Source organism: Etheostoma spectabile, chromosome 1 (assembly GCF_008692095.1).
Source record: "Etheostoma spectabile isolate EspeVRDwgs_2016 chromosome 1, UIUC_Espe_1.0, whole genome shotgun sequence".
Lineage (NCBI taxonomy): Eukaryota > Metazoa > Chordata > Actinopteri > Perciformes > Percidae > Etheostoma > Etheostoma spectabile.
Window position 1 is genome coordinate 8,594,898 of NC_045733.1, and position 27,468 is coordinate 8,622,365.

At 40.5% G+C, this 27,468-nt stretch overlaps 1 protein-coding gene and 1 long non-coding RNA gene across 15 annotated transcripts in view; one reads left to right on the forward strand and one right to left on the reverse strand.

Annotated features, from left to right (window-relative positions):
* plekha7b (pleckstrin homology domain containing, family A member 7b) overlaps positions 1-27,468 on the reverse strand; it is an 83,356-nt gene that overhangs the window by 30,467 nt on the left and 25,421 nt on the right. For all 14 annotated transcript variants that reach the window (XM_032514699.1, XM_032514680.1, XM_032514735.1 and 11 more), the window contains 3 exons: positions 7,177-7,260; positions 2,525-2,636; positions 301-405 (listed from right to left, as the gene is read on the reverse strand). In XM_032514699.1, coding sequence (XP_032370590.1) covers positions 301-405; positions 2,525-2,636; positions 7,177-7,260 — 301 coding nt within the window. The remainder of the gene's footprint in view (positions 1-300; positions 406-2,524; positions 2,637-7,176; positions 7,261-27,468) is intronic.
* Positions 17-23,710, forward strand: LOC116688791 (uncharacterized). Its single transcript, XR_004331863.1, has 3 exons — positions 17-27; positions 7,298-7,307; positions 23,355-23,710. It is a non-coding gene; the product is annotated as an uncharacterized LOC116688791 (long non-coding RNA).

Consider the following 27,468-nt stretch of genomic DNA (forward strand, 5'->3'; position numbering starts at 1 on the left):
CCGGGAATTGTCTTTGTTGGTTATGCTGTTTAAGATGATGATCATAAAACACTTAAATCCAGATTAGAAGGGTTTTGTAAAGTTGTGTGTGAGGATTTGTTTTGCATATGGTACAGTTCACAGAACATCAGATTCTACACAAAACCCTGTAAAATGTGCTCCTATACGTGACAGGTGGGGTCTTTCTTTTTTCTTTTTTTAAAGATTATTTTTGGGGCATTTTTAGGCCTTTATTTTTTATAGGACAGTGGAAAACATGACATGAAGACTACAAATAAGAGCTGAGGAACTCCAGCTCACCTGTTTATAGAGCCAGCCTCTCACCACCACTGGGATGTTGAGGTTTCTTTTAATAGCATGATCCCTCTTGCCAAAACTGTGCACTTTCCCCACACCTCTGGAGCCCTGCAGAAAGCCAAAAAAAGCCAAAAGACTTGATTACACTGGAGCAAAATTAAAGTTGAATGAATCTGGTTTCAGTTAAATTAAAGGTGTCCTGCCACCCGTATTTCATTACTTTGTGGTAATGTCTGTAGTTCTACCGGGGACTCTGTAACATTTTTTGTGGAAAAATGCCTTGGTTACCTTGTTTCAAGCCATTCTAGCGTGGTATAGAAAGCCTGCAAGAAGATTCAGCTTGATTTGGACCAGTTCTTATTAATATTCAATGAGCTAAGCTGCTTGACTCTGATTGGCTAACAGCTTGCCAATGAGAGCCTGGCTATCAGAATCCTTTACCCAGCGCAACTGGGCGAGCTCATGAATAGTTATGAGCTCAGGCAACATGACATCAGACTGATCAGCTACTGTAATTGGCCAGATTTCTCCGCTTATTTCTTTTCAGTGGCTAGAGCTAACAGAGGAGGTAGCAGTTCATTTTCACATTGACAACATAACACAAACACTTATGGACCTAACATATTTCAAAGAATGCAAGTATAAACGGTTTTGTGTGGCAGGGCACCTTTATTGATTAAATTGACTTGTTTTAACAGTAGTTTCCCTAGTTAAAGATTGATAACATTAAATCAGTTTACATGAGGAAGGAGGGTCATGAATTTGTTTTGGCTTCTGAAGGGGGCCATGACAAAAAGGGTCTAAAAACTACTGGTGTTTATTGTTTATTAACAATTCTTATTGTTTATTAATGATCCCCATGTTTTTCATGTTATAAAAACAACAAAACAAAACAGTAACATGAAATAAAACATGGCATTGCCCTCCACGGTGCAGAGAATACAACTGCAAAAGGGAGTTAACTGGCCTTCTTTCCTGGAACTTCCTTCTTCTAATACCCATAATGAAAAGAGGAAATACCAGCTGGCTATCCTTGTGGATGCATGCATCCATGACAAGGTCATTTTAGACTACCTTTTCTCTGACACAATTAAATCCTACTTTTCTTTGGGTGCTTTTCTAAAGAAATACCTGGTGTTGTTGGGTTGAGCAGCTGGCTAAAAGAAGACACAGATGTTGAGGGGACAAATATGCATACCCAATTCCTCATAAATGTGACATGTTTTAATGAGACAAAATGAAAAACACCAGAGGGACCAAAAGGTAAGGTATGCCAGTCACATAAAACAATCATCACACAAATAAAGTAGTATTTTTCACATTATCTGTTGATCTGCGGGTTATTTCCTCTATAATTTGGGTCTATAACATGTATGAAATTAGTTAAGAATGTTGAGAAGCTCCAAGAGTCAAACGTAACGTCTTCAATATTGTCTGTTTTGTCAGATCAAAGTTTACAGCCTAAAGATATTTAGTCTACTGTTATATTAGACAAAGAAAACCAAAAAAGGGTTCACACATGAGGGTCTGGAACCAACAATTATCATAATTGTTGCTCATCAATTTATTTTAGATTGACTAAATGATAATTTCAGCTCTACAACAATGTAGTCTAAAATCACAATTATTAAATAAAAAACATTTCTTCAAGTATTCACGCATTCATGTCCCTCAGAGCAATATACGTTTCTCCCGTTAAGTTGCCTTGAAACAGTGGCTTCCAGGAACATTAGCTATTTCAGATTTCTCTGTGATTTAATTACAGCCATGCGCTTTGGTGGGGTTTCTCATATTCAGTGACAAAACATGTTTACAATGAAAATGTCCATGATCACTGTGGAAATAACAGCAAAGTCTTTTACAAAGATGCATACTGTACACTGCACCCCTATCCAGTCCCTGAGGATGTGTAATCAGTTTTATTTTCCATTAAAAATGACTAAATTATTGCTCTTTGTTGCTGTTAATCCGAGTGAGATGATGTCTTCTGGAGTTAAATAAACTAGTTCATCAACCTGAGCTTCAACATGAAGAGCGATTCTAAAGAACTTCACTACCCCAAAAAGAATTGCTTGTCAATTACAATAAATGTCAAATAAGAAAACCTGAAAAAATTATCTGTAAAGATTGTTACATTTTAAAGTTTACAGTAAAACTGACAAACACAAGTGAAACATACTTGACATAAACGTTTGAGCTCTCAATAAAGACAAAGACCGATACTCACCTTTGACCCTGAGGTGGCATCTACTGCTGCTGATGTCACAGCCCTGGAGGACTCTGTGACCATGCTTGGGGATTTCTGATTGGCCGCTGACTTGGACATACGGACTTCTATCCTACAGTTGAAAAGGCAGCATAACAGCAGATCAGTAATACAGACAAGATGAGAAGCATTGAATAGTGATACTCCATCTTAATTCCTCCAACAAACTACAGATACGCAGGGACACAGCCCTGTGCTGAGCTTTCACATATAAAGGATATGTCTATTTCCTGACACCGCCACGCAACCTCTCACAGCCAATGGCTCTCTGGTGGATGTGTTAACAGTGGAAGTGTGCCAAACACTCCAGTGACACTTGGTCTGACATGAACCTTTATGCATACATGCGCACACACACCACACACACACACACACACACACACACACACCACACACACATACACATACACATACACATACACACACACACACACACACACACACACACACACACATACACATACACATACACACACACACACACACACACACACACACACACACACACACACACATCTTTGGACAGATTCTATACACATCCCACCTCATATTTCCTCATGACATCATCATATTACCAAGGATCCAGAAAATTCAACATGAAAGAAATACTGCTCAGCAGTCAAGAGGCGCTCACTGCAGAGCCAAATGGGCAGAGTTTGACCTGGTGCCCCCCCCCCCCCCCCCCTCTTATGGGTCTAGCTCCGCCCATCAGGTCCAGCTCCACCTTCTTTTTCTTCTTCTAGTGGTACTCACTACAGATTATCAAATAACACATGTTTGTATTGCAACCCACACCATTAGAAATATTTAAACAGGGTCTGTTTTACCTCAACCAATCATTTTTGTTCTGTATCCAACAATACAAAGTATTGTACTGCAATTGTAAATCAATTTGCTTCCAGGGTTATGCAGATTTGTCCTACAGCATGTGCTCAAAAAGAGATGCATCACACAGTAGATAATGGGAAAACTGGAGACCCAGATTTGATTTAACAAGGTCCAAGGATTGTATTGCATGAATTTTAGTCTGTGCTGATAAGGTAATAACATCCAGTTCCAGCAGATATTTCATACACAAATCCTGCAGACCTCCTGTCACATCATATTTTAAAGGTTCTATAATGGAAAATGTGCAGACCACTGGATTAAAAAGAAGTTATTTTCATGCCCTTAGAACCATCCCAGGTCACGGTTATGTGTATTTTGATTTGATTTTTGTTGCATATTCAATAGCACAACAACTCAAAGGAATATTATTGTATTAACACAATACAAACAAATTACATATAAATAGTCCTATAAACCTAGACCCTGTTGCAACTCCACTACCATGGTTTCAACTCCCTCCTTTGAAAATATCAACAATCAGTGAAACATCAACACTCCGCACAAAGTTGCCTTAACGTTTGTTTTAATAATTGCCTTTGTCTTTGTTTAACATGCAGAGACCGGTGAGATGATCTATAAGGAGATCTCTGATCTGTTAAGCTTATATTCAATTGTAGATAAGATTGTAGCTGCAATTTCCTTCCCAGGGACAGATTGGTCGAGAGACTCCAAGGTATTATATACATATATGTGGATTACCTTAAGTTTGTGTTCAGTGGCAAATAACATAGACTGTCTTTTCCAGAAGTAAAGTAAATGTGTGGTTTATTTTCACTAAACTCGGAAAGTGAAAATATCAGAAGGGAGGTTAGTTGAACTGGCACCTAGCTGGAAAGGTGCCAGTTCACCTCCTGGCCAAGGTGTTCTTGAGCAAGGCACCAAACCCCAAATTGCTCAGGGCGGCTTTCCATCCACAGCTGAAGCCCCCTCACTCTGATACTACTCCATTAGTGCATTTATAGGTAATGAGCATGTGTGTGTATTTTAGGCCTGTGTGTAATGTGTATTCTAAAAAGAAAAGAGTAAATACACTGTAATTTCCCTTATTAATAAAGTATAAATTGTTATTGTTTATTATTTGTGATGCTGGAATCACCAGATTTGGCACCAACTATTATATTAAAAATTATTTTTACACTCACTTTAAATAGTTTTGTTCATATTCCCTCTCACGTGTCTAGAAATAAAAATCTATCACGTCTTAAGAAGGTGTAAGGAAACTCTTTCCCAATCAACCAGTATAACTGACATGCAACTGTACAGTACTAGGCAGAGCCTCTTCTTGACTTCAGGAGTGAACTTGGAAGAAATCTGTGAACTGTCTCTCTGACAATACCGACACTAGCGCCCTGCATTGTTCGACAAAGAGGTTAAAAGCAGCCCTAACCCTGTTGTTTTTCCTGCTTCGTGTTGCTGTACTACACTGAAGCTAAGGAGGGGAAAAGATAAGCTAGTGATGTGTGTGCTAAAGCAAAAAAAAAAAAGAACCAATAGTAGAACAAGAGAGACCACAGTGGCACAAAACATCCAGTATCTGCACTCACAGTCTGGACTTCAGCCAGCATTTTTACAGGATGTTTCTGTCGTATCAAGGGGACTCTGCTGTTTTATGTGAAGCTTTCATACTGTTTACCACCACTGTCATTTGAACAGTTCCCCAGGAGATTTGTTATGACATGTGGTGAAGAGGAGCGATATTTCACATCACGTAGTGTAGAAGGGAGGAAGAGACTAAGCTCCATCTCTCCCTGCTTCTCTTGCTACTGTGTGATGGAAATGAGGCAATATTTGATGTTTTCTAATCCTTGCGGGCAGTGGGTGACCACGGCAAGACTTGACAAATTGATCATAGTGTAATAATCTATAACAAAGGCAGGCAAAGCATAGGCTAATTGACCCTTCAATGAGGAAGAGCCTCCTAAAGCACTTTTTCCTGTTCTGTCCTCAATTCGATACAGATGTCCAGAGAACACACTAAGGTTCTCCTTACATGGAAGAAGGTCAATGAATCATGGAAGAAACCAATTTCGTTTTTATTATATGCAGAATAAAACCCATAACATCACCATGACAGTGAACAGAAGCAACATTTTGCAGCCAGAGTAAGGTCATGCCTGTGTTGCATACATTCAATACCAAGACTGCACAGCATCTGTCGTGTGTGTGTGTGTGTGTGTGTGTGTGTGTGTGTGTGTGTGTGTGTGTGTGTGTGTGTGTGTGTGTGTGTACTGCAACTAAGAGTGGTTTGGAGTAGATGTTGGAGTTAAATTAGCTAATTGAAATTCACACTTTGTATCTTGCCATGTTGCTGAATTGACCTACATCTGCACTAAAGCTGCCCTTTTCACATCTTTTCTCATTGTTTTAGTTTAAGACTGAGTTAAAACTAGAAAAATAATTCTAGTACTTAAAGTTGTTTGAAGATTTATGGTAAAACGGATAACGTACATTGTGAATTACTGAAGTGTATGTAACCAGTGTTTAAAGTTGGTGTTTGACTAGTCTAACGTTGACAGACCTTCATCTACAGTGCTGCGGAAGAGGGTCTGGCGAGTCCACACAGCATTCCGGGATAGGAGAAAAACTTGCTCTGGTTTATTGGCATTTCTTTAAACCAATCACAATTGTCTTCTTATGCCTACTATATTATGTATGCTGAGACTATCTATCATTAACTTGTCCTGTTTGTTTCATGACATCCTTGCCATGTTGTTGTGAAACAGGCATAAAATTGGTACTATTCTTACCACAGCTTTAAGAGATTATCACTAGCCTTTCAAAGTAAAAGCATCGTTCTGTTGCACCAACTAAGGCAACCGTAACTTTAAAGCCCCTTGATGGTATACAAATCCATGGCTCAACAGCACTGAATGAGGTATAATGAAGCCTTTAAGGGAATGAACAACAGTGGAGGATGCAGATGAATCATAATCAGTTTTGCATTGCTTAAAAATACTTTTTTTTAATTAGTGGGAATGTGGAGGTCATATACTTTGAATCTAAACCTGCATCTGCCTTAAGTGGAATCCGCCCCACGCATGATCATCTTACATTGGCCAGCTTAAACACGATCAGACACCGGCTGCCCTATATTGTGCTGTAAACCTGCCGTACAGCTTTGATGACTTTGCAGGATGACATTCACACAATGACATAAAATGACAACAAATCCAAATGACAATAAATCCAACTCCCATGCAATAACAATGTATACTGTAGTGAATGAAAACAAGGCGCTGTTGCCATTCTTGATTCTTTTAAAGAAATATATTGGGGATATTCTGTCAATTCCAGTATCAAAGTCAGAAGCACTTTCCATTTTCTTTACTTCAACTTCACTGAGAATAATGTCTTAAATGGACCAGACAAAAATAAAAACTTGGCTGAGTGATGAGGCAGATTCATGACACCAGATGTGATATTAACACTGTCAAAATCAGATGCTAGTGTCAGTCATTCCATTACCATAAATCCTTTTAAGGCAATATTTTTACAATACATCAATTTGATGAAAATTATAATGTTGCCCATCCTTTACTGTTCTTATTATGACCGCAGCTTATTTTCCAGATGTACACTTAACTGAAACACTTTTTCAGTTAAAACATACCAACTATTCTCCAGTCTATTTGTAGAAACCAAATGCATGACCTTGAATTAATTGAATTTGTAGATTTAAGCATGTAGTATATGCATTATCCCCAGGGGAAAAATAACCCACTCACCTGTCTTGTAGTGTGTATTCTGTATTTTCAGAGGATATCTGTCCAGTCACAGGGTGCCGAAACGATGTAGCCCTAAGGTTGTGGCTGCAGGAATTGAAAAGAGGGAAGATGGAGAAAAAAGAACAGAGAAAGTTATTATTTTGAAGTCCCTGATTAAATCACGTGTTTCTCTTCTTCTAAACAAAACCATATCAGGTACCATGGTAGCAGTTCAGCCAGGTAAAGAACCACATATTATTTTACACAAAGTGTAGGGCTCAGCACTCTCCCTTTCCCAGCTTACCAGGCTTTATTGATTTCAGTTACATGGGGCCATTCATTTCTTTAACTAGAGCATAAACACGTTACTGTCTAGAATCGGAAACATATAAGTGTCTAGCAGTGCTGGTGTTGAGATGGCTGAAATATTATGCAATGACTCTGTTTCTCTTTGTTGTTGTCTATTATATATGAGACTGGGCTAAGACAAGAAGAGCCCAGTCACATATATAACTGAGAGGAAGATGAAGTGACCCTGCCCGGAGGAAGCCCGGGGCTCCGTCAGGGCTCGTCAGTGAGCGCCCGGTGGCTGGCACATCCCGAAAAAGCAACATGGCACCTATCTCTCCGTCCCATGGGCCCACCACCTGTAGGAGGAACCGCTGGGGGCGGGTACGCTGTTACATGAGTGCCGGTGAAGGTCAGGGGCCTCGACGGACCAGACCCGGGCAGCAGAGGCTGGCTCTGGGGACGTGTAATGTCACCTCTCTGTGGGGGAAGAGCTGGAACTTGTGCGGGAGGTGGATCGCTATCAGTTAGATCTGGTGGGGCTTACCTCTACGCACAGTCTTTGTTCTGGAACCATACTCCTGGATAGTGGTTGGACTCTGTTCTACTCCTGAGTTGCCCAGGATGTGAGGCGCAGGGCGGGTGCGGGGATACTCACAAGCCCCCGGCTAAGCGCTGCTTCATTGGAGTTTACCCCGGTGGATGTTCCTACCCTCACCTATGGTAATGAAGGCTGGGTCATGGCCAAAAGAATGAGACCCAGGGTACAAGCGGCTGAAATGGGTTTCCTCAGGAAGGTGGCTGGCGTCTCCCTTAGAGAAAGGGTGAGAAGCGCAGTCATCCGTGAGGAGCTTTGAGTAGAGCCGCTGCTCCTTTGCGTCGAAAGGAGCCAGTTGAGGTGGTTCGGGCATCTGGAAAGGATACCCCTGGGCGCCTCCCTAGGGAGCTGTTCCAGCCATCTAGTCCTGGGTCTTCCGCCTCGGGGAAGACCCAGGACTAGATGGAGGGATTATATCTCCAACCTGGCCTCGGAACGCCTCGGGGTCCCCCAGTCGGAGCTGGTTAATGTGGCTCAGGAAAGGGAAGATCGCGGCCCCCTGCTGGAGCTGCTGCCCCCACAACCCGATACCGGATAAGCGGACAAAGATGGATGGATAGATAGATTTATTTTACAACAAAATAAAACAAAATCCTATACATCTAACTTTACACAACATCTTGCACATTTACACATTTAAGCAGAGTCAGGTTGATCTAGGATTGTTCTTAATCACACTGTACTTTGACGTTTCTCATGCTTTATTAAAAAAGAAGAGATATTTAATTTATTCCTAATGACTGATGTGTTTATCCAATGCCCAACCTTGTCATCTAACTACCATAGCAGGTTAAGCCTCACTACTGCAGGTAGTAAGTAAGTAAGTAAGATTTATTTATATAGCACCTTTCACAGATAAAAATCACAAAGTGCTTCACAGTAAAATGAGTACAATATAATGCAATAGACACTTAAAAACAAATGGAAAACATAAAAACAAAACCATAAAAAAACCCACGTCTAACTAAAAGCCTGTTTGAACAGCAGCGTCTTGAGTTGCTTTTTAAAAGAATCAAAAGAATTAATACACCGTAAAAATGTTGGCAATGCATTCCACAGCCGAGGTGCCACTGCTTGGAATGAACGATCCCCTCTGGATTTAAAATGAGTGTGGGGAACAACTAACAATCTCTGACCTGATGACCTCAGACTACGGATCGGAGAATGAAGCTGAATCAACTCAGAGATGTAGTAAGGAACTTGACCATGCAGGGCTCTAAAAGTAAGAACCAGGATTTTAAATTGAATTCTATACTGGACTGGTAACCAGTGAAGTGCTGCTAAAACAGGTGTGATGTGTGCTCTTTCTTAATGTGAGTTAAAAGCCTTGCAGCAGAGTTCTGAACAGCCTGGAGACGGTAAAGCTCCTTCTTGCTCAAACAAGTAAAAGACTGTTACAGTAATCTAAGCGAGAGGAAATAAAAGCATGAATGATCATCTCTAACTCACCATTTGACACCAGTGCTCTTAATTTGGATATATTCCTTAGTTGGAAGAAACAGTTTCTGACTAATTGCTTGAGTGGTACTCTAAGGACATCGCTGAATCAAAAACAACACCTAAGCTCCTGAGCCTCGGCTGGACAGACGAGCCTAAGTCAGCAATGTGTTGTTTAATAAGAGGGATTTTACTCTCAGGGGCAATAATCAGCGTTTCTGTTTTATCTGAGTTCAGAAGTAGGAAGTTGTCACATAACCACTGTTTAATACTAGTCAAGCAGTTAGTTAAGGAAGACAATTTATGGAACTCAGTTTCCTTGAACGAGCAGTAAAGTTGAATATCATCCGCTTACAGATGGTACGATATGTCACTGAAATGACTAATTATCTGTCCTAGAGGCAGTATATACAAGAGGAACAGGATGGGTCCTAAGACAGAACCCTGAGGTACCCCACATGACAACCCTGCAGTTTCAGACATGATCTGGTTTACAAAAACACTAAAACTTCTACCAGAAAGATAGGATGAAAACCATTTTAAAACTGATCCAGACATCCCAACCAGATCACGAAGTCTATTTATCATAATATTATGATCAACAGAGTCAAAAGCAGATGAAAGGTCCAAGAGAACCAGAACTGTGAATTCTTTAGAATCAGCTGACATCAGAATATCACTAGAAACTTTAAGTAGTGCAGTTTCTGTGGAATGCTTTTTACGAAAACCAGACTGGAATTTGTCAAACAGCTCGTTGTTCTCTAAGAAAAGGGTTAGTTGTTCTGCTACAACTTTTTCTAGAATTTTTGACATGAATGGAAGTTTGGATATCGGCCTGTAGCTCTTAGGTTGTAAAGGATCCAGGCTGGGCTTTTTAAATACAGGCTTAACAACAGCATGTTTAAAAAAACAAGGAACGACACCAGTTAAAAGTGAGGTATTGAGCATTTCCACAATACTAGGGCCAATAGAATCAAATGCTTGTACAAATAGCACAGTAGGGAGAACATCCATAGGACAAGACGTGGGTTTCAATGTATGTAGCAGAGAAGTGAGTCCTGTAATGTCACAGGTTTAAAATACGACCAAGAATGAGCAGAAGACAAATCACATGTAAAGTTCTGAGCAAGTGATGGTGGGATGTTTGTCCTAACATCTCTGATCTTACTTACAAAGAAATGGAGAAATTCATTACAGTCTGATTTAGTGGACACAGTTGCTTGAGGGGCAGAAGGAGAAACTATTGCATTTATAGTGTCAAACAAGATTTTAGGATTTTGCTTATTCGAGGATATAAGCTGAGAAAAGAAGCGAGTTCTCGCATTTCTTAGCATCTCATGTAAGGTAGCCATTAGTTCTCTCAGATGAAGCCTATGAACCTCGAGTTTAGAAGATTTCCATAGACGTTCAACTTTTCTACAATTTCTCCTAAAACTCTGGATAGTTTCATCAACCCAAGGACAGGGTTTTTATGGGAGACGATGTTTAATTTCACTGGTGCCACTATATCTAAAAGTGCTAAGCACTGATTATTAAAAGACTGGATAAAAACATCAACATCACTGCCTCCCATCAGTGAACAAGGATCAAACAAGGCAGAGAACCTCTCAACAGCATCATGGTGAATAATTCGCCTTTGAGCCCTATTTCCCAGGGGCAGAGGTTCCAGAGGAAAGTTAATGTCAAAGAACACACAGCTATGATCACTCACATGAACATCTTCTACCGAGCATTTACTATATCAAGACCAAGAGAGAAGACAAGGTCTAGGGTATGACCCTTAATGTGTGTAGGTCCTGTAACATGCTGAGTAAAATTAAAAGAGTCAGTGAGGGATAAGAGATCCGTAGCTGTGTTACACGCAATATCATCAATGTGCAGGTTAAAGTCCCCAATAATTAGGACCCTCTCCAGTTTGATGATCGATGATAAAAAGTCAGTAAAATCTGTAAGAAAAACACCAGCTGGGCCTGGAGGACGGTAAATTAACACACAATACAATGTGTTAAAAACACAGACTTTGAGCATCTGAGATTCAAAAGAGGAAAAACTTTCAGAGTTTATAGCTCTACATGTGAATCTGTCACGATGCACAACAGCAAGCCCACCACCACGGCGTGCCATGCGGGGCGTCCCAGTAACAGAGCAGCCGACAGGACAGAGCTCATTTAAGTGAAAAAACTCATTTTCCCTTTGCCACGTTTCAGTCAAGAACATGAAATCCATATTCTCACTGGTAAAAAGCTCATTAAGAATAAAAGCTTTGTTAGAAATGGAACGAGCATTGAGCAGGGCAAACCGGGACAGTGACGGCAGGCCAGCATCCACAACAACGGACGGAACCGACCGCAAACAGGCGACACGGTCACGTGATCTCAGTCTCGGCGAGCGGCCAATCGCTGGTCAGACAGCACAGCAACCATCGGTAGTGACAGGTCCGCAGCCCCACCGGCACGTCGCCGGGACAGCAGGCTCACCCCCCCAACGGGGGGAGACATCCAAGAGCGCTGCGGCTGGGAAGCATCTTCACCCGCATGTTGGAGGGGGGAGAGAGAGAGAGAGACCGGCCGCAACCACCGGGCCCGCTCCCCGCACCGAGGCCAGAGCACACCCATCCAGGAAAGTCGCCGCATCTTGACCTGAGCGCCAGCTCTGCAGCCCCTTCTCCTCGGTCTTTTCTTGGAATTTCCAGGCCCCCTGGCCGTAAACAGAAGCCGGTACTCAGGTGAGGAGGGAGGACACACGAGCGGGGGTGGAAAAGTTTGTTTGTAACTTTCCCAACTATCAAAGAGTCCTTCCATAGACTCTCTGATGTCCAACAACGAGCGTCGATCATAGGTCCGAGCAGCAGAGACACCATCATTAGACGTTAGGGCTGATATGATGACAAAATGTACCAGTAAAAACACTGAAAATTGAGACATATGCAACGCAGCAGCGGCCAAGCCAAACACAGGCGCCATCTTAGGTGACCTTAAAGATGTATGGGTCTGCAGGATTACTTAGCTGCTACTGGTACTCTGTACTGCAATGCATCCCCTCAAACTGTGACACATCCCTCGAGATGCTGCTGGCTTTCTGATCCTTAGTACATCTTAGACTTTTTCAATTTTATTTTGTATGCACATATAAAAATGTGGAGCTTTAGAAACTTGTTTTCTGAAGAGGCATTATACAGTGTAATGGTATGGAACAATCTAGCAGCACTAGTACTCATATCTAGCAACACAGCCCTTTGTGTTTTTTCTACTCAGGTGTAAATAGTAAGGAGATTGTTATTTGTCTGAGGATGAGGACAACAGATAAACATTTCTTATTCTGGGTATCTGAAAAACTGGGGAGAGTGAACTTGTGTTATAACATACTGAACTGCAATATTATGCTTTCATGCCTGGCATTTGTTAGTGTTGTATTTTATTGTATTTATCTTCTCCCATTATCATTATACACACACATCTATTACAGCAGAAAAAACATAACACCATTCTTCAACAGAAGTTGTGAAATACCGTGCACAAGCGTGCAATAAAACCATAGAGTAAATACTGCTGCTGTCCAGAGGCTAAATCCAGTTTTCATGAACATACACACGGGTACAGATAAAAAAAATTGCTGTGATAAACATGTTTACACTATTCTCGCTTCAAGTGTACCAAGGGTAAATAAATGACTTTATATCCAGCAGTAAGGGGTGAATACTATAAAGGACAACACAGCTGCAAAACTTCAGTACAACAGCATAAAGGTGCAGAATGATACAAACAGAAAGTGGTGCCTCACTGCATCACCATGCAGCAAAGGGAGGGGAGACAAACTGGGCAGGGTAGAAGGATTTATGACTTGCCATTTCAGAAAGTTTTTGAGGATGCAAAGGAATGATGCTGAGTGATTATACATACGGCAACAACATGACATAAAATATAAACAATCATATATTCATGTAAAAACAGTTATTGATCATATATACATTACATGCACAAATCTGACATACACACACACACACACACACACACCAGGCTTTTTCCTAGTAACAAATCATAATATGCTGAGCTGCACTGGGTACATACAGCACTGCACCGCATCCCCTGTTAATTAGGAATCTGGATTCTTTGAGGCTTTTGTTTTAGCCGCATTACTTACGAACTATTTGTCACGGAATTTGCAGCATCTCCAGTTGGTGTACAAATGCTGCAGCACAGTAGGTGTATTTGTTTGCATAAAACTAGCTTCCAATCAAGCTTGTGACCAAATTGTCCCAATGGGGAAAATGAACTCCTACTGCAGCAAACTGCCTTCTAGTGTACTAGATAAACAGTTTTGTTGTCAATGCAAGTAGTTGCTAGAACCTAATGTCACAAAGATGATTTTCTCTAGTGATTCTACATAAAACATGGATTGTCCCCATATAATACATTATTCGAGGTAAACAAAAACACTTTTCATTTCTGTTTCTTTTTGGAAGAGGATTTTGATCAACAACTCTGTTGAAGTTCAGCTTCACTTTGCACATTGAGCTGAGTGCAGTCAATCAACACAATATCTCCATCTTAGCAGATATATTTTTATTGTCACAGTAACTTATCCTGAGAAAAGTTCTATGTTAGAGTCAGATCAAGGTTCAGGTAAAAACAGGCACAGTCTCACACCACTAATATGTTACAGGGCCCCAAAACACTAACCATAAGGTCAAGTAAAGTTTATGTTTCAGGCTACATGAACACAAGAAAGAATGACTGGCATCTCTACTTGCGTAGAGGCTCAAGAGGGCTTTTCTCAATGTAGCAGCGTGTACATGTACAATTGTGACCACAATGTAAACAACACAGAGTTTAACCCTAGATAGAAGAGGTGGCTGTCATGCATTGTAAAAAGTACCATATATGAAGTAAAAATACCAGTTTTGTGAACAAACTTTGTCCTTGTGCATCATAACAGTGAATATTGAGTATCCTTAGAATACAGTGGCAACCTGGTTTTGGCCCAAAAAACTATAGAAACAGCAGCACTGCAGCTAAAAACATTCTCTCTCTCTCTCTCTCTCTCTCTCTCTCTCTCTCTCTCTCTCAATGGCTGGAGAGTCCATATTTCACGACTGGCATGCCATAACAATTTTTTTCAGCAAAACAAGAGGATCAGGGTAAGCCCTGTCCAACACATTGGCTAAGACTTGGCAGCAGGGGCACCAGGGGAATGAACACCTCTATCTCTCTTTCTCACACCAATAGAAGCATACTAAAAGGCTCCACACTGCTTCACACACACATCAAAGACGGGGATCACAGCATCTGCTTACAGTCTGACTCCTGTAACTATTTACACCGCGCTCCATGAGAAAAAAAGTTCTAGTGGAGAAAAAGAAAACTCCCCAAACTGTACCCACTAATAGCATAGATAACTCTGCTTCTGGTTGCTACTTAATATGCTCTGCTGTATCATGCACACAGTGGAGACAGTCGCACCTGCTGTGAGAATGAATCAGCTTGAATTTGCTGCTAGACTTGCTGTGGTGCAGCAGGTCATAGAAATCCTCTCTGCATTATCAGGGCAGGAGAGAGATGCAGAGGGGGTCTCTTGTATCAGCTGGGATCCGCAAAGCATAATAAAATGGAGCCCGCAGAATGAGAGCAGGAGAGGGATCTCTTTATGTCTGATTCCTCCTGCTGAGTTTGACCCCTTGCTTGCTTGGTGGATAGTAGAGCTCTGACTCCCTCCCATCAGGGGAATACCTCAGATGCTTATTTGATCCTCCTCCCCTTTTCATTTTTTACTTCCTACTACCTCTCTCGACCCTCTTTTCCAGAACTCAATTTGCTATATAGCATCTTTTTTCTTAAGGAAAAACTAAGCTAACACTGCTGTTGAAGTGGACATACAGTACCTCATCAATGTAATCTTGTAAAAAAGCTGTGAAAAGTTTTGGTTAGTGTTCATCACACAGGTGCACAGCTGGTATGCTCTGAGTGGCAGCACTGAAACTAAAACGATGATGACAAGAGGGCATGTTTGTAATTTATCTTCTTCTCAATCAGTACAATAATCCACTTTTGAAAGGCGAAGTTATCCACACTATACAATACTAATTATACAGTCCCTGACAAAAGTCTTGTCGCTTGTGTACAAATTGACCTGAAGTGCCGCTGAAATATATTTCTAATCAAGATTTATTCACAAGAAATGGCTAATTTTAATCCCAACAGCTTTTGTAATAATGTTTCAGTGCAAAACGAAATTGTCAAAAAGTATTCTAATATTCACAGCTTGGTAAAGCCCATTGAGTCAATTTTTGCAAAGATATAAGTGTTGTCGCCTTGTCATATGAGCTTTACCTGTGACTAATAATGGATCAATTAGGTCTCAAGTGTGTATAAAAACAACCCCAGTACACTAGACCTTCACATCAACTGCAACTAGACATCTGCAAACATGCCTAAAATTCACCCTGAGACTAAAGTTTTGATTATCAAGAGGCTGAAGACCAGATCCACTGCTGATGTGGGTTAAAAAAACATTTGAAGACACTGGAGATGTTTTTGACAATCCCAGGTCAGGCAGACCCCGCAAGACAACTGCTCGAGAGGACCGTTTGTTGGCTCGAAAATCCAAGGCCAGCCCATTTTCCACTGCAGCAGAGCTCCACGAGACCTGGTCACCTGAAGTCCCTGTGTCAACCTGAACAGTTTGTCGGATTCTGTCTCGAAATGGCCTCCATGGTCGAATCAGTGCCCAGAAGCCAGCACTAAACAAAAGACAATTGAAAAACTGTGTGGCATTTGCCAAGGCCCACAGCCTGCTAAAAGGATGGACGATGGAAAAGTGGAAGAAAGTGGATTTTTCAGATTAATCTTCTGTTGAATTACACCACAGTTGCCGCAAATATTGAAGAAGACCTACTGGAGCCTGCATGAATCCAAGATTCACCCAGAAAACAGTGAAGTTTGGTGGCGGAAAAATCATGGTCTGGGGTAACATCCAGTATGGGGGTGTGCGAGAGATCTGCAGGGTGGAAGGCAACATCAATAGTCTCAAATACCAAGAAATCTTAGCTACCTCTTATATTCCCAACCATAAAAGAGGCCAAATTCTCCAGCAGGATGGTGCTCCATCGCATACTTCCATCTCCAATTCACAGTTCCTCAAGGCAAAGAAGATCAAGATGCTCCAGGATTGGCCGGCCCAGTCACCAGACATGAACATCATTGAGCATATTTGGGGTAGGATGAAAGAGGAAGCATGGAAGACCAAACCAAAGAATATTGATGAACTCTGAGAGGCATGCAAGACTGCTTTCCTAGCTATTCCTGATGACTTCATCAATACATTGTATGAATCCTTGCCATTTATTTCAGTGCATTGAACATCATTTGGGAGGGTTTTAGCTTTTCATATGAGCTATTTCTTACACCAATTGATTAATTAAAAGTCAGGTTAATAGCAGGTGTTTCTACACAATAGATAAGCAACAAGACTTTTGTCAGGGACTGTATGAGTATTAAAACCAGGATCCAGAAATATATGCTATTTATAAAGCAGCTAAACCAGTGTACAGCTAGGGCCCTTCAAGGGCACCTTAGGGTTGTGGGTGTCTAATTTTTTTTAATCACTGGTTTAACAGTGACATTGAACTGTGACCTATGCTTAGAGGGAATTGAAAGTAATCCTGACAAATGCAACCCAGAGGAGCAGGTGCCAACATGCTGTAGGCATTTGGTAAATATTAACTCTGACAGACAAACAAGAATTTGAGAGCTACAAAATCAGCAGTCTGCTTGAGTTTAATTTCTTTCCTGCACATATGTAATTAAGAAGCAGTTCAATTCAATGACACCTATCTAAATATATTCACACAATGTGATTCACTAAAGAGTTAACAAGCTCCAACCCACAGGGAAATACAGAAACAGGTAAGCGATTATAGCACGGGTAAGAAGAGCCTCTTGTCTCCCTCTTTGTAGCCGTCGTAATATGAATCAGAGCATTTATGTGGCGTCTGAAAACTCATGAAGCAGGAGGAATCACGCAGGGCCAAAAGCGACCAGTGAGAGCGCCTGTTCCTTCTCCGTGGGCAAAACATCAAATCAACATTCCATTCACAATAGTAAATGGAATAAAAAGGAACAAATAAGTCAGTTAATTAATAACAAAAACAGTATAATATAATATACTGGTTTAGTTTGTTATTAAAAATGAATTAATAACTGATTTTAAACAACCATTAAAAAGCAGAACATTTCTTTTCTTTTTTAAGATTATTTTTTGGGCAGTTTAGGCCTTTTATTTATATAGGACAGCTGAAGACATGAAAGGGAAGAGACGTGCAGCAAAGGGCCGCAGGTCGGAGTCAAACCCACAGCCGCTGCGTCAAGCTCCCCAGGCGTCCAAGCAGAACTTTTCTAACTGTATATTCCACATAAAGAACATGTAATATATCTAATTTGTTTATTATTTTTTATTTATTTGATTACAATACAACTCTTCTCTCCTATACAACCCTATTTAAGAGAAACATTAGGTCCATGTTAAGTTGATAATTAAGGCATCGACTGACTGATTAAGTTGAGTCTGTGCAGCTGAACACAAGCTTATCTCTTGCAACAGTGTGATGTAATAAATGGCATATTGTAGCCTGAATTTGACCTTACATAGCCATGTGTGAAATAAAACATAAATCAATGTTGTACAATTCTTCTAATGACAAGACAACACAACAGAAATTATTTATTTCAGTTTGGCTGCTGATTTCATATCCAGACCAATTCAATTAGCTGTATTGAATGCATCATTAATATTGCAAGCTAGCAAGCTGGTAATACTGATGATATGCTTCTGCAGAATCCAAAGAATGAGACAAAAGTGAATCAAAGAAGGACTGCAACACATTAGAGGTTAAATGAGTTGCCATGAACCGATTATGAACTCTGTAATGACAGTCATTTCAGAGTGTACGACACCCCACCCATGTGTGACAGGACATTACATTGTGAGAGATGAGCGATATCGTGGACCTCCAGAAACACCCTGTAGAAAATTAATTAATTCTTAATAACAGCAGTTTTCCCTCAGTATCCAGCTATTAAAGAGGTATGCATTCTACAACAGGATTTGAACATGTTGACTGACCTTTATCAGTTTTATAGCAGAGCCATGCAGCAGCCTTGCTCTGCTTTATTTCCCCTACATTTGTGGAGGAAATATCTAGGCAATCTCTGCAAAGAGTTATTTGGAGATTCCACTGTCACTCAGTATGGAAATGAGGGAAAGCGACCAAACACATTTCACTTTGACTGACTGGCTTTTCCCTGTTATTGCACTCATTGACTACTATCATCATTATCTTCATTGTTAACAACTGCAGAAACTTAAAGCTAAATTGACAGTAAGAACAGTTATGCCTTTCTATGAATGCATGTACGTTAGTCTAAAATAGCATCTATGAAACAGGATAACCTTGCTAGAGGATCTGCTTTCATGAAGTCTGTAACTATTCAGCAAACTACTCAAGCAGCACTGGGCAAAGAGTGGAAAAGGCAGGCTCAAACAGGCCCAAAATAAAGCAGAAACAGGTGCAAGTACACTTGCCGGTGTCTTTCCCCCTGTCAGACAGAGGGTTTGACAGAAATTGAAAGAGCTGTCACCTAATTTACATTCAACACACACATACTGTAGTCCTGACTAGGGCTGCACGATTATGGCCAAAATGATAATCACGATTATTTTGATCAATATTGTGATCACAATTAATCTCATGATTATTTGTTGATTTTAACCAAAACAAATTTTATTTTCACATAGGCTATTTATAACAGCTTTCACATCCATATTATGTTACATTCTTCTTATGTTGAAGTTGTATGTTGTATAGACATACAGCTGAAACACATGTAAATGAAAATTAGCTATCTGAAATAAATAGCGTAGGATATATATATTTTTTTTAAATGCATCTCTGAGAAAGCTCCTTCACTTGTCTTCCACAATAACGATGCGATGGGCGCACTCACAGAGTGACGGCTGATCATTATGAATGGGTCGTGGCGGCCGCGATAGCAGAGTTACTAGCGGAAACAATGGTACAAATACAGGTTTGCCCCTCATACTTAACAATATACAACTGTGTTAATAAAAAATTACAACTGTAGACAAATGTCAGAAGTGTGGAGCGGCCCTGCTGTGTGGCCGAGCTGGGCGGAGAGTAAGACGAGAGAGAGTAGAGGAGAGATCCAAACACAGGCACGGCTTTACAAAAGAAATGGGTCATGTAACGCAAAATTAAACCATATCCATATAACAACATTGCAGCGGATGCGAGGACATTAGCACCGGTGCGTCCTAGAGGAGATAACAGCTAACAGATGCTAAATTGCACTGGTCACTGCTGTTGTCTGAAAAACAACACAGACGGGACAAAATGTTGCGTTTACTGGTAAACTGGTAAACCTTGAGACCGACGTATAACCGATTTCTATATGTTGAATTTTTCTCCTGTTACTCTGTCCTCTGTGACGGTCTACATCTAGAAACTAAGTTACGCAATGCAGGGAACAATTCTGACCGGCACATGATCAGACAGTGGTTTAAGGCGCGGTAGATGGGCTTTGCAAAAAAAATCGGAGCGTTCTATGAAATGACGCTTTAAAAAAACCTCTTTGATCGTGATTAAAATTTGATTAATTGTGCAGCCCTAGTTCTGACACAGCACATTTTGTTGCAGTCACAATGGTCCTTTGGCCATGCAGTTCCAAAATATAAGATACAAGGCAACAATTAATTGCATTGCAGTAAATGCAAGAAAGGCCTGTGTTGGACCAATAATACAGAATTAGGATTCAAGGAATGCACAGAAACAAATTCTGAAAAAGAACCACCGCCCTGAATAAACGTGTTTTGCTTTAAAAAAGTTGATGCTCATCAGTTACATCTCGTTTCATGTCTGGTCAATAGGAAATTATATTTTTCAACCTTTAAATGGGACAGCAAAAATAACTATTGAAAGCTTAACCAAGGCTTCACAAAGACCCCAAAACCCATATCAACATTTTGTACATAGGAAGGTTTGCTCTTGGTTGCACTGGTATAAACTTGGTACAACCTGAAATTGTTCCAGCAACTGCCTGCAGTGAGAGAGAAAATGGCCTCAGCAAAAGATAGATCCCTACAGGACTGTAAGCGCATCAGCGTTTCCTTTGCTCCATTAGCACAAATTTAGCTGACTTATAAATATTTAGAAAGGGTGATTTGAAGTAATTCATCAAAGAAATTGTGCTTTTATAATGCATCCAACCATGACAATAAAGGACTTATCTTAGTGATCAATAGCAACAGAGATATGCTGCGACAAAAAAAAAAGTTTTCTGGGGCGAGCCTCACTTGAAGGGCCCCTGCAGCTTTATGTCAATATTTAATACCACAGATTTATCCTGCACTTTACTCACTGAATAATGACAAAATAGTGCAAAGGGGAGTCATCATTATCTCATCTTTTCATTTGTGCTAACAAGAATTGTCATAATCTGAAGTGTGAGTGTGTTAGTTAGAATGTGAGGAGGGAAAAAAAGGATTCCACGTTTAATAATGTTGCACACGAGTGGCCAGGTTAACTCAGTTGGTAAAGCAGGCGCCCATATATAGAGGTTTGCTCCTTGACGCAACGGGCACGGTTTCAACTCCGACCTGCGGTCCTTTGCTGCATGTCATTCCCCCCTCTCTCTCCCCTTTCATGTCTTCATCTGTCCTGTGAAAATAAAGGCCTAAAAATGCCCAAAAAATAATCTTAAAAAAAAAAAAATACTGTTGCACACATAATTGAAATTAAAAGTAAGTAATGCTTAAGATAGCCTCACTGATTTTTAACCCATGTGTTACTAAAAATTCCCTTTATTTATAAGTTTACGTTTTGAAAAACCAACCATCTGCAGCAGCTTCTCCTTTTTTTCTTTTCATCTAGCTTGGCAAATAAAAATATATGGGAGAGAAGGTTTTGCATTGGCTTCCTGTAAAATTTAGAATAGAATTTAAAATCCTTCTTCTCACCTACAAAGCTCTTCATGGTCAGGCTCCATCTTCTCTTAAAGAGCTCATAGTACCTTACAACCCTGCGAAAGCACTACGCTCCCAGAATGCAGGGTTACTGGTGGTTCCTAGAGTCTCTAAAAGTAGAACGGGAGCCAGAGCGTTCAGCTATCAGGCTCCTCCCCTGTGGAACCAGGTTCCAGTTTGGGTCCGGGAGGCAGACACCATCTCCACATTTAAGAGTAGGCTTAAGACTTTCCTTTTTGATAAAGCTTATAGTTAGGGCATAGAATCGAATATTGTTAGGGAGTAGTAGTTAGTCACATAGTTTTCAGATTTATCTATCATATAATCAAGAATATAATAAAACTAAAGGGAGACTTGGCATACAGCCCGATCCGGTTGGGGAGAGTTCTAGCCCGACCGGGCTGGAGCTCTCTTTACCTTGTCTCTCTTGGTTTTGCTGTAATAATAGTTTTAGACAGCTGGGGACTTATTTTGATACACTGAGCTCCTCTCTCCTCTATCTTTCCATCTTTTCATTTATGTGCATCCATGTCCCAGAAATGCTTGTTACTAACCTAGCTCTGGGGAGTCATTCCCCGGAGTCCTTATGTTCTTTTTTCCCCAGCATGTTCCCTTGGATCAGAGAGGCTCCAAAATCAGGGTAGCAGCGGTCGGCTTGGTCCCGCTCCATGTTCTGTGATGCCATGTTCAACTGCTACACTGCAGTGCCCTGCTACGTCCTGCTACGTCCTGCTGTGCCTTGTAATGCCGCACAGCGTCCTGCTATGCCATGAACTACTACAAAGAACTGCTACAAACTACTAATTTTTTCTATTTTTGTTATTGCCACTCTTCATTCTAACCCCAACCGTTTGTCAGACACCGCCTACCAACAGCCTGGGTCTGACCGAGGTTTCTGCCTAAAAGGAAGTTTTTCCTTGCCACTGTCGCACTGTTGCTTGCTCTGGAGGGGACTACTAGAACTGTTGGGTCCTTGTAAATTCTGGAGTGTGGTCTATCTGTATAGTGTCTTGAGATAACTCTTGTTATGAATTGATACTATAAATAAAATTGAATTGAATTGAATTGAAAAGCAAATTTTCAAAACAAAAGTACACATTTAGCAAAGCAACACATACCTGACCATGCAAATGAAATGAGAGACGGTCTGCACATCAGGGGATGTTGTTAATCTCAACTGTAGTTCTTACTTGAACATGGATGGTATCAGTGGAGCTCATCTACTGTCTGATAACAATGATTTTTTATTTATATAGCAACTTTCACAGACAAGTGGGGTCACAAAGTGTTTTACAAGTAAAAACAACAACACATAAAATACTAAGCCATATTGCTAGTTAAAGGTGTTTTTTAAACGTTTCCACAGAATCCAAGGCTCACAAGGCTAAATGGAGAGAGTTCCAGAGCCTTGGAGCCACCACAGAAAAGGCCCAATCACCTCTGGTTTTAAAACATTTTCTGGGAACAGTTAAAAGGTCTTGGCCTGAAGACATCAGAGAGTGACCAGAAATGTGTCCGTGCAATAGATCCAGGATGTAAGAGGGAGCTTGACCATGTAAGGCTCTATATGCACAGGAGTAATGTGCGATCTCCTCCTGGTCTTAGACAAAAGTCTTGCTGCTGCATTCTGTACAACTTGCAGTTTGTCCATGGACGATTTGTTTAAACAAGTGTACAGTATATTGCAATAATCCAAACGTGAAGAAATATAAGCATGAACAAGCATCTCCATCTCTTTTTTAGAAACCACAGATCTGATCTTAGCAATGTTCCCAAGATGGAAAGAACAGGAACAAACCCCAGATTTCACATGACCAGTAAAAGGTCTAACTAATTGGACAAGGTTAAAGTGATGGTTCGGAGTAATTTCATCCTAGGGTCTTTTGCACCATGACCTTGAGCCAAACAACCCCCCAGAAGCTTTTTTCACCTGGGTCAAACATTGGGCGAGTTAATGTTCTCAGCTTAGTGCAGGCGCTAATGGAACTAACTGTATCTCGTAAATTACCCCACTAATAATGGCCAAAATGATACCCAACTTCTACAGCAGTACAAATAGGTAATGTACTCATAAAATGATGGATTGGAAAGTTTGAAAGTACACTGGGAGTTTATTTAAATAACACTTGCCCGCTGGCTTCTGCTCTCTGCTGCTATCAGCAGTAAGACGAGTGCTTAGGGACGTCTACAAATTACACCGAAAAGAGATACAACAAACATATTTATTAAGTGAATTAATAAATAAGGTAGTGTCTCCAAACTTACCTCAATTATAACTTGTCTCCTGCTAGTTGTATTACAGCACTTACTTTAAAAAAATAAATTAATAAATATGTTTGAGATACGAGATACACAGTTGGTTCCATTACGCGTGAACTAAGCTATTCAGCTGATAACGCTAACTCACCCAATGTTCGACCCAGGTGAAAAAAAGCTTCTTGGGGGTTGTTTGGCTCAAGGTCATGGTGCAAAGGACCCTAGGGTTAAATTACTCTGAACCATCACTTTAAGCTAAAAAACTATTTAAATCCCTACCTAGCCAACTAATACTAGCCAACTAGAAACAAATCAAATGAGACTAAGTGATGTCTCTTTTCTCTCACGTCACAGTTTTTTTCTCATCTGTGATTAGCCCAACAGTCTCAAAGTCTCAAAGGCACTTTGCTTCCCCTCACTGAGACACAAACGTAAACATACAGACAAACCTCAACAACACTGAGTCAAGCTTAAATATCAAAGGGCTGAAACAATCTTAGATGACATTACAACATGAGCCACTTGCTTTGGGAAATCACAGGTTAATGAGAAGTAACGTGGTGACCTTGACCTCCCTCCTTCAGAGGCTCTATGGCTGCTATGCATAGCTTTCAACCAGTGTAGTTCATAAGGAGATGTACATAAGAGACTGGCACTGAGAAATTTGACTATGAAAGATGAAGTATGAGTAGGTCATAGCAGTATACATGGCCGCGAAGTGAAAACAACGTGTCAGCACTCAGCAGGACAACAGCAACAGCTGTCTGTCCTGCTGAGTGCTGACACGTTACTGTCCACACTAAATCGGTTAGGCTGTGGTACTGTTTTACATTTTGACATAGCTCTTTTTTAAATTGAAATCCTGTTTTATAGGAACAATGTGTCCATAAGAATTTTATTTTACGAAAATAAAAATAAAATTAAAAAACATTTTCACAAAAAGGTCAAGAATCAAGTTTAATCATGCATTAGACAAAATGAATGAACAGAAAATGTATCACCTATTTTTGTGTTGTATGCTACATGTCATGTTACACAAGTAGACAGATGTACCTAAAATTCCCTAAAGCGTGTGTTTCTCATTGGTTTAAAAGCTTATTTATTGTGGTAGCACCTTTCCAACAAATGTGCTTAGCTGAAGTAAGCATATTTGTCATATTAATGTCATTACATCAACTCACTTTCACAAGTAGTGATACCTAACAGGTCCCACAAACTGAAAACACAAGGTTGCAACTTGGATTTGACATCTAAGACTCTTCTAAGGAAGACAGGAGATGAAACAGACAGAGGAGGAACCAGGAGAAGTAGCATACACCTGATACATGTATGGCAAAAAATAGGATCTCTTTCTACTAGTATGGGCTAACAGTTAACATAGAAACAATCAGACATACAGTACATTTAAATGCATTCTGTAAATAGACAGTATTACCTGGCTATGCTGCTGCCAGCTGGTAGGGGCAGTAAATTACAACTTGATCCACTTTTACTTTTACTTTACTACGGTGCTGTCTATACTCATTCAGATGTCTGTGCTCTGCGTAACGACAGTACAGTGGAACAATGCCTTCAACAGGGCGACATTAATAACCTAATATACAATCTTTCCTGAGATTAAACTACATTCTCGACTATATTTGCACTGAATAACGCATTCATTAAACAGAAACATAACTCTTGCAGCGCACATGAAAAGATGCGCAATATTAGCTCACACATAAAACAGCACCCTCGTGAATTCACATAACGTCGTCCTCCACCCACAGGACATTAGACATACGTATACATGTGCACAGTAGTGTCCACAAGATAGGAAAGTGTGATAACGTTCCACGTTAACGCCTTTTCTCTCTCACTTGAGACCGCTGTGTCCAAGAGCATGACCTTACTGCATGCTGGGATAAAAAAAATAGCTTCCACTTAAGGGGCACTATCTTGCACCCTATGTAGCACAGCACAAAGCCTGACACTAGTGTCTTTGCTAGTTTTAGACATGGGTTTAAGACTGACGCAGAACTTTGTCAATTTCCAGCCCAGCGCCCGCAGGGGGCGTGGCATCATCATGGACGATGATATTGTCCATCAGCACAACCCTAATGGCAATCTTGAATTGTTGCTAGTGATACCTAAAGAAAAATTAAGAGCTTGTGTATTATAAGGCAGAAGAAAAGATAGAGTCCCAAATTGTTGAGTTCTACTTGTACCCTAGTTGTCATTTTGGCCAATGCCTGTGCTGATCATTCTTTTTAACTGTTGTTGATGATGTCCATCATATAGATGATCCTGATTGTGAAGTGCATGGAGTGTCAAATTTCTCAAAAAAATTGAATGCCTATCAATGTATGCACTGCTGAACAGTGTCAACTTGACAGTCAGTCCAGGGAAAACAGAATGAGGTCTGTGTCCAAGCAAATGTTTCCAGGTCAGGTAAAAGTCCTGAGGAAGGAGGTCTCAATTGACGCAGTCTCGGAAACAGAAGACCACACTGATGGAACCTGACAAAGTAGCACTGATAGCAACTGCCCACCAGCACAGCAGACTGGTTGATCAGCATTGACCCCTAATTAGAATGAATGTAATCAAATTTATTTTGTAACTATTTCTTGCCTTGCCTTTCCTATGCTGATACAGCTCTTCTCTTACTGTCATGATGGAATGATGGGCTCATCCCACTGCAGATTTCCAAAATTTAATTGGGATATGTGATTATGATCAGTCATACAGATGTGCTGAAGCAAAGTCTTCATTTGCTGGTTTAATGAGGTCTGGGACCGCTATAGACACATAAGAATCAAAACACATCCAACCAAAGGCCCCATTCAGAGCTACCAAAAATAATTTTATCAAATCACATTTAAGCTGCAAATTAGATCACATGTTTCTTTCACAACCTGAGACTGTCCACTTTTGGTTGTGGCTAAAGAGCTTGAACATTTGCTTGAGGGTCGTACAGTATCACAGCAGCTAAATGTAAAGTCCAACCTACATTGCAAAGCCAAACACAGCTAAACACTAGCTGTGCAATGTAGGACAGAAGGATATGGGAAGTGCGGGGGACGTTAAAGCTAAAAATCTCAACCAAGAGATAGACGGAGGACTTGGACAATGCAAGATCCAGGCAGGACAGACCAGTGGGAATGGTATGCAGCTAACCCTGCTGATAGTGCTGTCATATGTAGCTAAACAAAACAAAACCACCAAGGGACCTTATGGTACATTAGCACAACAAAACCTTCTGTAGGATGTAAAATACTGTCAGATAATATCTCTTTCACAGGCAACAATATCCTCAAATATATAACGTCAGTTTAATTTTCAATAAAAAAATTCCAATGAAGACAATTCTCGTGGTGTGAAATGGTGGTAACTAATTAAACTTTTATTAGCATCCCCAAGAAAGACACTTAAGAAGTAATTCATTTGAATTTGACCGACTCACCCCTTGAATCCCTTTAGGGAACTCCACCCATGTGTAGGAGGCTTAACTAGCAAAATGATCATCGCAGTGTCAGCGAAATAAGTATAAATATTAGAGAGCTTGAGGTTCTAAAAAGAAAGAATCAGATAAATGAGGTATTCTCGGTTCCCTCTTGTTCCACTCAACCTAATTGTCCTTATCCACAAGATGGGTAACTTATTTACCAAAACAAGGCAGTGTCATCTTATCTCTATGTCTTTAATGGGAGGACTGAAAGTGT